The sequence below is a fragment of the Grammomys surdaster genome, unplaced genomic scaffold (assembly GCF_004785775.1).
Source record: "Grammomys surdaster isolate TR1022 unplaced genomic scaffold, NIH_TR_1.0 126121, whole genome shotgun sequence".
NCBI classification, from domain to species: Eukaryota; Metazoa; Chordata; class Mammalia; order Rodentia; family Muridae; genus Grammomys; species Grammomys surdaster.
In genome coordinates this window covers 2,702,222-2,714,588 of record NW_021620929.1, presented here as the reverse complement: position 1 = coordinate 2,714,588, position 12,367 = coordinate 2,702,222, and the positions used below count along the sequence as shown (strand labels likewise).

The window sequence follows — 12,367 nt, the reverse complement described above, 5'->3', positions numbered from 1 at the left end:
GGGGAGCTGGCTGACAGCAACTCAAGCCTGCTGTTTTCCCTGGGTGTCTGTCGTACACTATCTAGGTTCTAGCTCACAACCGACTTGGGATTAGAGAATGCTGTAGGTGAAGAACAAGGCCCCAGCAGTACACAGTAACCTGCCTTTGGTCACACAGGACGAGGGAAACAAAGTTATGCACTCAACTCAGACTTTCTGACTCCAGGACTCAGGTTAAAAGGCATTTTAAGGACTTTAGATTCACACAGCCTGGTTCAAACTGTGGATCTGCCTTCTGTTTGCTGTGTGACCTTGGGACAAGTTACTTAACCTTCCTGGGACTTAGCTTCTGTAAGTATGAAACGGCAAAAAATACCACTGTCTCCTCATAGCAAACAAAAACCCCAATGAAATAGCTACTGTCTTCTAAGGGGAGGGAGTAGATGACAGTTCTGGGCTTGGCTTCTGTGTCTGGTCTAGAAGGAATCTCAGCTGCCTCTATTACCTGTTGGGCATAGCAAGCACTGCTTCCTCTTGGGGGGGGGGTGTTGTGAAAAAAGCCTGTTCTGATGATCCTGTATGTATCCTGTGTGTTACTTTAAGGCTGTTGGGGGGGGCCCATGGCAGACCGCTGGGTAAAGGTCATGCTGACATCTGTCCCCACAGGCCAGGGCAGGAGGAGAGGTACCTGGCTTTAGGATGAGCTTAGGCCTGAGTGTGGATTTGTTCTGGAACATCAGAGGGTATGTGGCTCCTCAGGCTGTGGTCTGGCTGGCTGGTAGTTCTTATGCTCTGACATCCAAGTGACATTTAAAATGTTGCCATGCTGATGATGAGGCCAGATGAGGCCAGAGACACCGCACTGGTTAGCTCAGGGCCACCAAACAAAGACTTCAGGGTTGCATGATGAGTCTTTCCCTTGGCTCAGTTAGCTCTGGACCTTTGCTCTACTTCAATGGTCTCAAACCTATGGGTCACGACCCCTTTGACAAACCTCTATCTCAAAACTATTTACATTATGAGTCATAACAGTAGCAAAATTACATTTATGAAGTAGCAACAAAATAATTTTATGGTTTTGGGGGGGTCACCACTACATAAGGAACTGTAAAAGGTCGTAGCATTAGGAAGGTTGAGAACCACTGCTCTACTGGGTTTATCCAGCTGGGTAGGAGCAGGCCACCAAAAGCTTCTGTGGGGTCCCAGGCACAGAGGGGTTTGGGTTTCAGTTCTGTAGCTCCTTTAGCCTATGACCCGAGGCCTTCACCCTCTTGCTCCTCTGGTTTTCCTGTATCTGTAAAGTGGGATAATGGGAAGTGCCTCCTCAGGGTTAGGGAGAACTGAGTAAGAGTTATTAGAGAGAGAGAGAGCGGCCAACACTTGACAAATAACTAAGTGATTGTAATGGCCTGGTCAGTATGCTGTGTCCTAGTACACCATGTGCTGTCACGTGCTAGAGAAATCGAGGAAAGGCGTGTTTCTGGGATGAGTGACAGTGGGTTCTCGGGCCTATTGGTAGTGCAAGCTTGAACCTAGGCCCACGCATCTTATTCCACCTTCAGGTTGCATGGCTTTGGGCAAGATCCTGAATCTCTTGGAGCTACTGCTTCCTCATCATTCATAAACAGGGATTAATTATACGATTCCTAAGGCTTTACGTGGAGATGCTCACTTGTAACTTGACACTGGAGAGACTGAGGCAGGATGGTGAGCCAGCCTGGGGTATATAGGCAGACCTTATTTCAAAAGTCAAAATGACTATCATAGACTCCTCAAGCTCTCCCCAGACTCACGGATAGGAATAATGAAGGGCAGATCTTGGGCCATGGATTCAGTAGACACTCAAGTATGGTACCATTCTTTACTAGTTGAGCATTTTATGACATACTTCCTGTATGCCTCCGCCCACCCCCTGAGTTTGCTCATCAAGGCTTCAGCTTTCCTGTAGTGTACTATCCAAGGAGGTCGCCAGCACTTTGGCTTGCTTCCTCCTCCTCCCACCTTTTGGCTTGGAATCTCATGGCACTAGTCTACTGTCTTTGACTCACTGCATTCTCTGCTGGAATTCACAGGGACCGGAAAGATCCTGGGGTCAGCTCCCAGCCCACTGGTCACACCCTGTCTTGAGGTACTCACTAACTGTATGACAGAGAGGATGGATTGGCCCCTCTTTCTTCATCATTTAATGGAGCACCAGGATACAGGCTTGCCCCTGGGCTTGCTGGGAGGGAGACTGTGGTCCCCGGGGGAGCCCTAGGCACAGAGCCAGGCTCTCTGCAGAAGTGAAGTGAACGAGAGCCCCAGCTCCCAGCTGTGGTATCTTGAGGCCTGCTTGCCCACCAACCAGTTTGCACTTAATCCTAGAAATCCAGGGGAGGGCAGATCTCTGCTGCAGGCTCTTGGATACTGACGGGGCCCTCACCTCATTTCAGCAAGCAAAGGACTTTGGGGTCTGGACATGGACTTCAATTCCTGTGCCCACTGCCCCTAGGCCAGGCACTGGGCCCCTAAGGGTTCATACCTGTATCCCAGCCCACAAGGAACAGGAGCTGAGGGATGACGCTGGAGAGTAGAGCTTGAAGGACAATGGGTTCTATGATGAAGGATCCCAAGACCGGATCTGGCCAGAGCAGTCAGCCAGCTGAAGAGTGTGCTATGAGCCTGCAGATGCATGTGTGGGTGCTTATAAGGTTTTTGAGGCACATGAAACAGGGTACCTGGAAGTAGAGAACAGCCTTGCGTCTTCAGTGTGAACCCGTTGCATTTGCTGGAGCATCACGCTCAATAATAGGCTGATTGAAGAGCTCCTCATGGACATCAAACACCAGAAAATAAAGCTTGTTTGTCATCTGAGCTTGATGACTACCTGGTCCAGGACTTCAGGGAGATGGAGCGGTGTTGAGATGCTCGCAGAGGGAAGGAGAAGGGAAAAAGACCCTCGGTCTACACAAGTCCTGTCCCTATCCAGGCTATGTCCAGGATTGAGTATCTGCTCCATATTGACGATCTGTATGGAGACGGCTGATGTATGGGGAGAGGGAGGCTGGGTCTTGGGCCCAACCCCCATTCTGCAGTACCCCACCCATGCTGATGGCTTGGCGCTGCCAATCAATACATTGATAGCCCCGGGAGCTTAATGGACAGGCTGGGGGTGGGGAAAGGCCCTCTGTGGCTTCACTTTCCATCCAGGCTGCTGTGGGTGTGGGGAGCACGAGAGGAGAGGCAGATAAGCTTGAGCTGCCAGGAGGAGAGGGCAGGGAAGGGACTGTGGGGGGCGTACCTTGTTCCCTTCATCTGAAGCAGGGCAGTTGGAGGGAACTCATACTTCAGAGCTGAATGTGTTCAGACCTAGACTCTGCCACATCCTTCCTATGCACCTCAGCAAGTCCCTTGTCCTCTCTGTGTCACTGGGAACACAGGGATAGTATAGTTTACACTTGCTCAGGTTGGGTGAGGAAGAAGATGATGGCCCCGGTCAGTGTTTAGTGTATGCCTGGGAATTCAGAGCCAATGTGAGTTTCACTCTTGATGTAACTGGCAGCTGACTCCGGACTAGAGTCCAGGCTGCCCTTGAGGGGACATTTGGAGGGCTGCCTTTTGGAGTGGAGGAGGGTGACTTTACTGGGGTCTACTCTTAGATGGCTTGAAGTCTTGGGTTTGAACCCAGAATTTGGAGGAGCTCTAAAAGCCCCGTCTCCTGCTACAGTTTGAAGCCTGTGGGTTGTCCTTCTTGGGACCAGGGAGAGTCTTCACTCCTGGGCAGGGAACCTGGAGATGGATGTGGGTATCCTGAGGCTTCAAGAGTCTGGGGTTAGGTGAGGCAGATCAATGGGACTCCACTTCCTCTTTTGCACAGAGGAGTTAGTTCTAGACTCTAACCTCTTCATGGATGGCAACCCTCCCCCTCATCCGTGCATCCATGGGTTCTGATCCAGCTCCTGTCCCAAGTGCAACTGTATCCTTTTCCTTGCATGGTACATGTTCAGATCTTCTAGGCATAAGCATCGAGAGAGTAGATCTGATAGCCTAGATACTATCACAGGTGGGTAGCAGATGCAGCATGGATACATTAGTCAAAGAATGCCATGGAATTTCATAATACTGCTTACCCATGACAGCACTGAACTAGAAACATAATTGTTCACATCTAGAATTTCCCGTTTAATATTTTTGGTCTTTAGTTGTCCAGATATAGCTGCAACCCAGGATTCAGGGACAGCGGTGGGAAGGAGGCGGTGAGAGCAAGGGAAGATGGTTGTAGATGCGAAGGAAGCAGACAGGGGGCTTGGACTCTAGACGCAGGGGAAGTTGTGTTTGAATATTGAGTCCTCTCCTCTCTAACTCTGAGACTTAGAACAAATGATGTGACCTCCCCCAGGCCTCACTTTTCCCAACTTGAACATGGGGATGATAATTTTTCCTGCTTCTGACATCACTCAGGTGATTTTACAGGACGTCACCCTGTATTGACGGGTGACGGGTGTATTGGCGGGTATTGAGAAAACATGGGTGTTGAGCAAGAGAGATGGATCAGTGAATAGTGTTTGCTGTGCAAGTGTGAGGATCTGAGTTTGAATCTCCAGCAGGCACATAAAGTTGGGCGTGGCAGTGCGTGCCTATATTATAGCACAGGAGGTGGACTGGGAGGGTCTCAGGAGCTCATCGGCCAGATAGCCTGGTCTATACAGCAGAGAACAAGAACAGAAAGAGAGATCCTGCCTCAAGAGGTTGTCCTCTGACTTCCACACATACACCTCAGCATATACCCTCCCTCCCCCAAATATGCACACGCACCCAAGTACACGCACAAAGATGAAAAATCCCATGGCCATTTATAAAGCAAGGCTTAAAGAGAAAGGATGTAACGACTGTGGTCACTAGTGTAAATTTTTCCCAAGGTAAATGCTACAAACGATCCCCATTTTGCAAACAAGAAAACTGAGGGTAAAGAGATCAAGTAAGTCAGCTGGTGTGGATGGAGCCAGGTAACCTGCAGGTTGAATGGTACTACTTAATGATCCTCTTGTCAGAGGTTCTGTAGGTGAGCCACACCCTGATGGAGACCTGAGAGGGATGCTAATGTGGCCTGAGGAGAAAGGGGATGTTCCTTAACATTCTTCTCAGAGCCAGGGGTCCTGAAGCCTTCAAGGAAGCACGGACAGGTGGCGGGTGGCGGGTGGCTATTCCTGTGGGACACCTTCATTGGTTTCTGGAAGCTGGCAGAAATGCTTTCCATATTGGTCAGATTATCAACAAGATGAGGGGCAGTAGAATTGGGTGCAGGCAGAGGCTGGATCTCTGGAAGGCTATTGTGTTTGGAGAGCTGGGGTCTGGCAGGTTTCTGAATAGGCAGGGATGCCCTCCCATGAACCGAGAGCACTGTAGGTTTAGACAGGATGCAGGCAGAGGCCTGTGGGCTGTCTACTGAGCACCCTACTGGCATTCCTAGGCAGAGGCTTTGGGAGATCCCAGGATCAGAGTGAGATCCGAGTCTATAGGGCTCTTGTTGCTCATGTGCGGCTCCTTGACTGGAGAGAATTATGTCCACCAAGGCCCAAACTTTAGGGCAAGGGGAAGGGCCTGACTGGAAGTACTTGGAGTCTTAAGCTGCGTGGACGCTATCAGTCACCCACTATGGAGGTAATAGTCACCCACTATGGAGGGCCACTTTGACCAGGGATCACCTGTGCGTGTGGTATTGAGGGAGGAGGGACCACATTGTCGGTGCATCGGGACTTCTTGCTCTTACTGTGTGTCGTGGCTTTTTGTTCATCCCGAAGCTTTTCAATGCCTCTGATCATTATGCACTTGGAGGGATGTCGGCCAGACAGACTGCTCTTAGGTACCCTGTCCAGAGAGCTGCCACTCACTCAGATGGAAAGCAGGGGCAGCCTCTCCCAAGACAAGCTCCCACTGCATGGCTCTGGTAACAGAGCCTGGAATCCCATGTACCCGTACCCAACCCTATGGTTCTAAGGGTTGGGGTGGTCTCAACATTCAACTTGGGAAATGGGCTCTCTCTGGCTCCCTGATATTTCATAGCTCTGGAAGCTGATGGAGCTAGAACAGGGCTATGTCCAGAGTCTTTTTAGGAGAGCACCTGGGGCAAAACAGTGTGCAGCCCCCATAGCATGGCACCTCCTGCTTCTGTTTAATAGGCACTTTAGTTATCTGGATGGGAAGGAAAGGCTGGTTGCTGGCCTCCAGGTGTCTCCTATATCTGGCCAGTCACTGCTGGCAAGCACCACTGATTTCTTCCTGGGGGCAAGTGAATGCCCAGGGGTGAGCCTGATCATCTGAACTCTGGGGACCAAGGCATGTTCCTGATCCTGGCCCGTGACGTAATGTGTGTGTGGGGGGATCTCTTGAGCAGGTTTCTAATGGCAGGTATAAAGGGCTGGTGCCTTGAGCCCACCAGAGGTTTTAATGGGCAGTCCAAGGCATCCAGCCTTTCTAGAAGAGGGGCCCAGTATCCAGCAGAGACCCCAGGGATTGACCTGACCAGAGGATGGTTTAAGTGGTGGAAGCTAGGCAAGATGGATCACACCCCCACATCCTGGTGCAGGGCCACCCAATAGACCTTGCTGACCCTGGGTCACTCTACTGCTTCTGTCCAGTGGGCGAGGAAGAAAATCATTACTAGAGGCCAGCTTCAGGGGCAGGGAGCACCCCCTGGGAACGGGAGGTGAGGAGATTGGCTTGACCTCTAGTCGATAGGGTCTCCTGTGAGAGGAGGGGTGTTGGAGACAGGGATACATTGCCTACTTTCGGGGGAGGAAACAAGACTAAACTGGCTCCAGGAATCATTCCAGAAGGGTCAGTGGCCCCAAGTGTGGGGGTCTTCCAGAAAAATGCCCTCCAGGTGTGGGCCTCCAGGCTCTTTCCTCCCTAGATGGCTCCAGGTGTGGGCCTCCAGGCTCTTTCCTCCCTAGATGGCTGGATGGGAAGAGAGGCAGGCCCTGGTACTGTGGGCTGGCTGCCATGAGGAGGTGGAAGGAGGAGCGCGCGGTGGTTAAGTAGTTGCAGAATGGATGTGTGTGAACCCCGATTTCTGCTTAGCTGAGCTTCGCTTGGAGTCCTGTCAGAAGTTCTGGTGTTTGCTCAGACATGGAGAGTATCCGCCATGTTGGCTTTCGGATTTAGTCTTTGTAGCAACCCCTGAGGTGGGTGCTGTCTTAATTAAGTTCCTGGTGAAGAAACTGAGGCACAGAGAGACCCACAGTCAAGGCTGAGAGGGATGCTTGGGCATCCAGGTTCAAGAGAGCTCTAGCAAAGGTAGGGTGGGCAACTCTTCTCTGGGAATGAGGTCTTGTGTGCTGGCATTGCGTGTCCGGCTTGGTGAGTCCACAGAACAAACCCATAATGCTACCTCATGCTTAAGGACCTGTTCTGGTTTATAACCTGGGATGGGCCATGCAGCTAACTAGCAGGCACAGGTGAACATAACTCAGTGCTTAATGGCCTGACAGAACTTTATCTGTTCATTCATTCATTCACTCATGTGTTGAACATGTGCTGCTGGCCCTGCACAGAGGAGGGGACGAGGGTGAGCACTCTGGCTTTCATGGTGCCCGCCAGTGTATTCAGATCAGATAGACAAAAACTGAGTTAGTGAGTTAGGTAGATGTTATGTTAAATCACATATGCTAGAAAGAATCTCAAAGCAGAGTGAAGTCATGGAGAGAGGCAAGGGTAGGGCGATCCAAGGGGGCCTGTTTGAGGTAACACTTGAGGGAAATCTGAGTGTAGAGAACTGAGAAAGAGCATCAGAATAGAAAGGAGAGCATGTGCAAAGGGCCTGGGGTTGGTGTGTGCTAAGTATTAGGCAGGTAAGGTGATATGGCTGGCATGGAAGTAACAGGAGGAGGAGGAGGAGGAGGAGGAGGAGGAGGAGGAGGAGGAGGAGGAGGTGGAGGGAAGCATCAGGGGCTACCAGTCGGGTCTGGAAGCCCCAGCAAGGACCTCTGTTTGAGTGTGAGGAAGCCCTGGGGAGTATGGACAGGGAAGATTCCATGGGAGGGCTTTGTTTGGCGGAGGATGTGTTATTAGCAGGGCAAAAATGGAGCAGGCTGAGCAGAAGATGGGTGCATACCCTTCAGATGGGCGGCTGTATTCTCGGCGAGGGGATAGGAGCGCTGAATGTTGATACAACCTAAGAAGGCTTCCTAGATGGTACAGCTGATGAGGACTAAGTGCCTAGAGGCCCACGGAGTTACCATGGAGATACAGACTGGAGACCTGGGATACAGGCCAGTCCCATGGGATGAGTATGAGAGATCCCCGTGGAGATCCCAGCGAGGCGGCATGCTGCCCTCTACTCCAGTGGGCAGTACCTGAGATGTCTCATCCTGTCCCTCCTGTGCCATGTGTCCCTCTGACCACCACTCAGCGGATGTTAGTCCCCTTCCTAGTTGCTCAGGCACTCCTCGCAGTCCAAGATGCCATTGGGCTAGAGGGGCCTCTGTACTGTAAGGGAAACTGAGGCAGAGCAGCCTTCATGCTGAGCTCCCAGAAGACACCATATGTAGGCAAGTGGGGAGAGCTATAGACCCAGGCTTGATTCTCAGCTTTATGGTTTCCCAGTTGCCTCAGTTGCCCTGTCTATGAAATGGGGCCTGGACAGAGATGGTGCAGAGGAGAGACGAGGCTGACTCACCGTCTTCCCTCCCGGCACACAGGTGTTGGCAGCTGAGGAGAACGTGGACTTCCGCATCCATGTGGAGAACCAGACGCGGGCTCGAGATGATGTGAGTCGGAAGCAGCTGCGTTTGTACCAGCTCTACAGCAGGACCAGTGGGAAGCACATTCAAGTCCTGGGCCGTAGGATCAGTGCCCGTGGCGAGGACGGGGACAAGTATGGTATGTGCCAGACCCAACCCATACCCCTCACCCACACTCTCCCCAGCCCTGGAGACTCTCCATTCAAATCCCCAGCTCTGTATTGTACTGGATGCATGGCTTTGGATCAACACCAGCCCTCCTGGGCTTCGGTTTATCAGTCTGTAAAATGGGGAGGCATTAGTGACTCCTTTAGAAGCTCATCGGGGATACTAAGATGTGAATAAAAAGCATCCCCTTACATGGTGGCTTGGGTGGAAGTGCCCAAAAATCAGTGGTTGCTTCTTACAACCACAGCCTCCCCACTCTGGCCCAGGTTCAGCTACTTTGAGGGGTGGAAGGCTCTGTCCATGCTCTCTGGATGCTCTGAAGGCCAAGGGAGTCATCTTCATGAATGTGTATGGGAGTGTGCCTGTGTGTGTATGCAAATGTGTGTGTGTGTGTGTGCGCATGAGTGCGTGTGTGTGTGTAAGCTTGAACTTGTACACCCACAAGACATGGGTATGTACAACAGCTTGGGCCGCGGGCCCTGCGGTCTTCTCTTGATTCAGGAACAGCTTAGTCCTCCTAAAGGGTTGAGGGACCTTCTACTGCAGAGGCTCATGTAAGGGACACTGGGATTCTTTCTCTTCCTAAGCCCCAGCTCATGAAAGTCCTGGGCAGTGAACAGAGCAGACATAATTCCACCTCATTGCTTTGGAGAGGATTCAGCTAAGACAGATGCTGGGCAAACCCTAAACACGCAGATATTTTACTTAAAAATGCTAGACGGGAAAAGCTCTGCACTACCAGGAGGCCTTCTGGTCCTTGCTCATCTTTGGGATGCACCCGCCTCCAGCCTCCCTACCTCTTTGGGCCCAGGTTTTAGAGGTAGTGGCTGGGGGTAGGGTCGCGCATGCGTGCTGAGCCTGCCAGCCTTGCCTTGCTGGGATGGTGCCCTGTCGGCCCTGCCCATTGCCATCAGGTCATGACAACAAGACAAATAATTTCTTGGACCTTTTATCTTGGACACCATTTATTTTCCCACAGCCCCAGGGCAGGACTGACCTCATGGTAGGGCCATGAGTGAGGCAGCTGCACCACACTGGGGGCTGGGCCAGGCTGGGCAGCATGGGCTGGGTCCCGGGCCCGGCACCTCCAGGCCAGCTGCCTGCTTCTCTGCTTCCTGTGCAGATATTCTTTACGGTTCCTCTCCTTTTTCTCCCCTTGCTGTCTCGTGCTCCTTTCCGTCTTTGTTTTGGTCCATCTCTGTTTCTCCCTCCCCATGGTCCCTGCTCTTCCTTGCTCTGACCGCAGTGTTCCTCCTCACAGGTCCTCTGACTCTTGTTGAGGACACACCCAGATGCTGGGCTGTGCAGGGCAGACCCAGGTGGTAGTTTTCCCTGGGACCTTCTGCCCAGTGCTGCCAGGGAAGGGGCAGCTGGCTGGCTAGGCGGGAGGAGGTGCCCTCCTGGGGTGTCCCCGGAGCTCACTCTGGCCCCTCCAGGCTGGAGAGTACAGAGAGGGGGGTCAGATTCTGGTTGAGCCATCTGTCCACACCCTGGGATGAGAGGCAGGGGCTGGGGAGGGAGGTGAGTCCCAAAGAGGCCCACCCTCTTTTCAGAGGCTGCTTCTGGCCTTCTGACTTTCTCTGCTTCAACTGGGCCACTCTGCAATCTTCTTGTACATTTCCACCTTCTCTGCCCCCATTTCTCATCTGTACAGTTCCAGGCTTGGATTAGCCTTTTACATGCATGAGGGTCTCTGAGAGAGGGGTCTTTTCAAGATGTCCTCGCTGATTCATGGGTCCGGGTGTTGTCTGAGCTGCTGCGGTTCTGACCAGCACCCAGGAGGCCTGCTTTGAGTTTCTAGAACCGGCCTGGCTTGCTGCTCTTCTGTCTTCTCAAATTCTTGGTCTTTACCCTCTCTCTCAAGGAACATGTTTACATGATCTTCCAACCCCCCCCCCCAACACCCAGGGCAGCATGGGGCCTTGAAGGCTGCCACTGTTCCATTTGAATGTCCCATTAGAAACGCAGATGAGGCTGGGAGATCCCATCTGTGAGCCCTGAGAGAGGAAGTGAGACAATGGAGCCCACCGAGGCTTCCAATCTAGATGATCAATACAAATATTATTGGGAGGGTGATTTATGTGACCATGCAGGGCAGGAGGATGGGCCGCTTCTCTGCACCGGGAGCTGCCTTGCTGGGGGAGGGGCAGTGGGATGCAGGGACACTTCGGAATCTGCTCTCTCTTCTCAGGGCTGGTCCCGGGGCCCCCAGAGACTTATACCCACTTGACTATATAGCTTCATGTCATCTGCTGAACCCGAAGTACAACAGATGCCAAGTGAACACCTGAAATCCTCAGAGGTGGTCTGTCGTCCAAGGCTGGCTTCTGTTGGGTACAGGATCCCTGGTCTGTAGACCATCTGATCTTGCTGCTTCTTTATGCTAGTACTTTCTGGAAGGCGGTTTGAGCTAAGAGCAAGGTTCTTTGGACCAGCTAGCATGGTTGAGGCTGCAGGTCCCTCTTATAGTCCTGAGTCTCTGAATCTGATCCCATGGTCCATCTTCTGTTCACTAGTCCAAAATGCCACTGTACTGCTCAGACTCACATCACTTAGAACCCAAGCCCTTGGGTCAGTCAGAGGCCTGGGATGCTTCTGCTCATGAGACACTCCCATCCCTCCATAATCTCAGGCTGTATCACCTCTTCTTGCGCACAGTGCTCCATCAGGCATGGTACCAGCCTTGGTCAGGCTCAGCATCTTTCATCTAAAGGCCTAGGATGCTCTCCACCTACAGATTCCTGAGCCACTCACCTCCCACTCCTCTCACCAGGGCTCCAGGCTCTGCCTTTCTACTGGTTTACTTTTCTCTTACAACCTGACACTATCATGTACTTCCCCGCTTTGTCTCAGGAGATGCTAAGCCTCTGGAGTTACGGATGCTGCCCCATCCCCAGGAACACAGAATCAGCCACAGAGATGTGATCAGGATGGCTTGAGTGCAGGGACACCTCCAGGGTACACCTAAGACTGGGGACAAAGTAGTCAGCCCAGGACATTAGAGCAAAAAGCCACACTCGGGGGCACCTGGCCCAGTGCTCAGGAAAGCCCTTCTCTCTCCTTCCCATCTGGTTTTGCCTTGAGAATACCAAAGTGAGCAGAACTGGCATCCCTAGGCTTCCTCTGAATGGGGTCTTTGCATCTCCAGTTTAAGGCTCCCATCCTCCATCCTTGCCTCTGTCCCCAGGGAACAGTGGCCACCCACGTCTTGTGAATCTCGTGTTAAAGGGCTGTGTTAGAGCTACAGCCAGGATTCAATAAAGCTTCTGATCAATCCTATTGATTTCTTTTCTTCCTCTCTTCCTTTCTGGTGAGTCTATGTGGCCTGTAAACGTCCCCAGAGACTATGAGAAGGGGACCCTGAGCACTTGAGCATGTGTATATAACAGCAACAGGCTAATGGCTCCAGAAAGGACCCTCCCCTTTCTGCTTCATGTCACCTAGCCCACCTTCAGAGGGAAGAGAGAGAGAGAGAGAGCTGGGTAGGTGACTTGACCTCT

The 12,367-nt window shown here is 52.1% G+C and overlaps 1 protein-coding gene across 1 annotated transcript in view; it reads left to right on the top strand.

Annotated features, from left to right (window-relative positions):
* Fgf18 (fibroblast growth factor 18) overlaps nucleotides 1–12,367 on the top strand; it is a 31,109-nt gene that overhangs the window by 5,003 nt on the left and 13,739 nt on the right. The window contains exon 3 of the mRNA XM_028756500.1: nucleotides 8,658–8,838. Coding sequence (XP_028612333.1) covers nucleotides 8,658–8,838 — 181 coding nt within the window. The remainder of the gene's footprint in view (nucleotides 1–8,657; nucleotides 8,839–12,367) is intronic.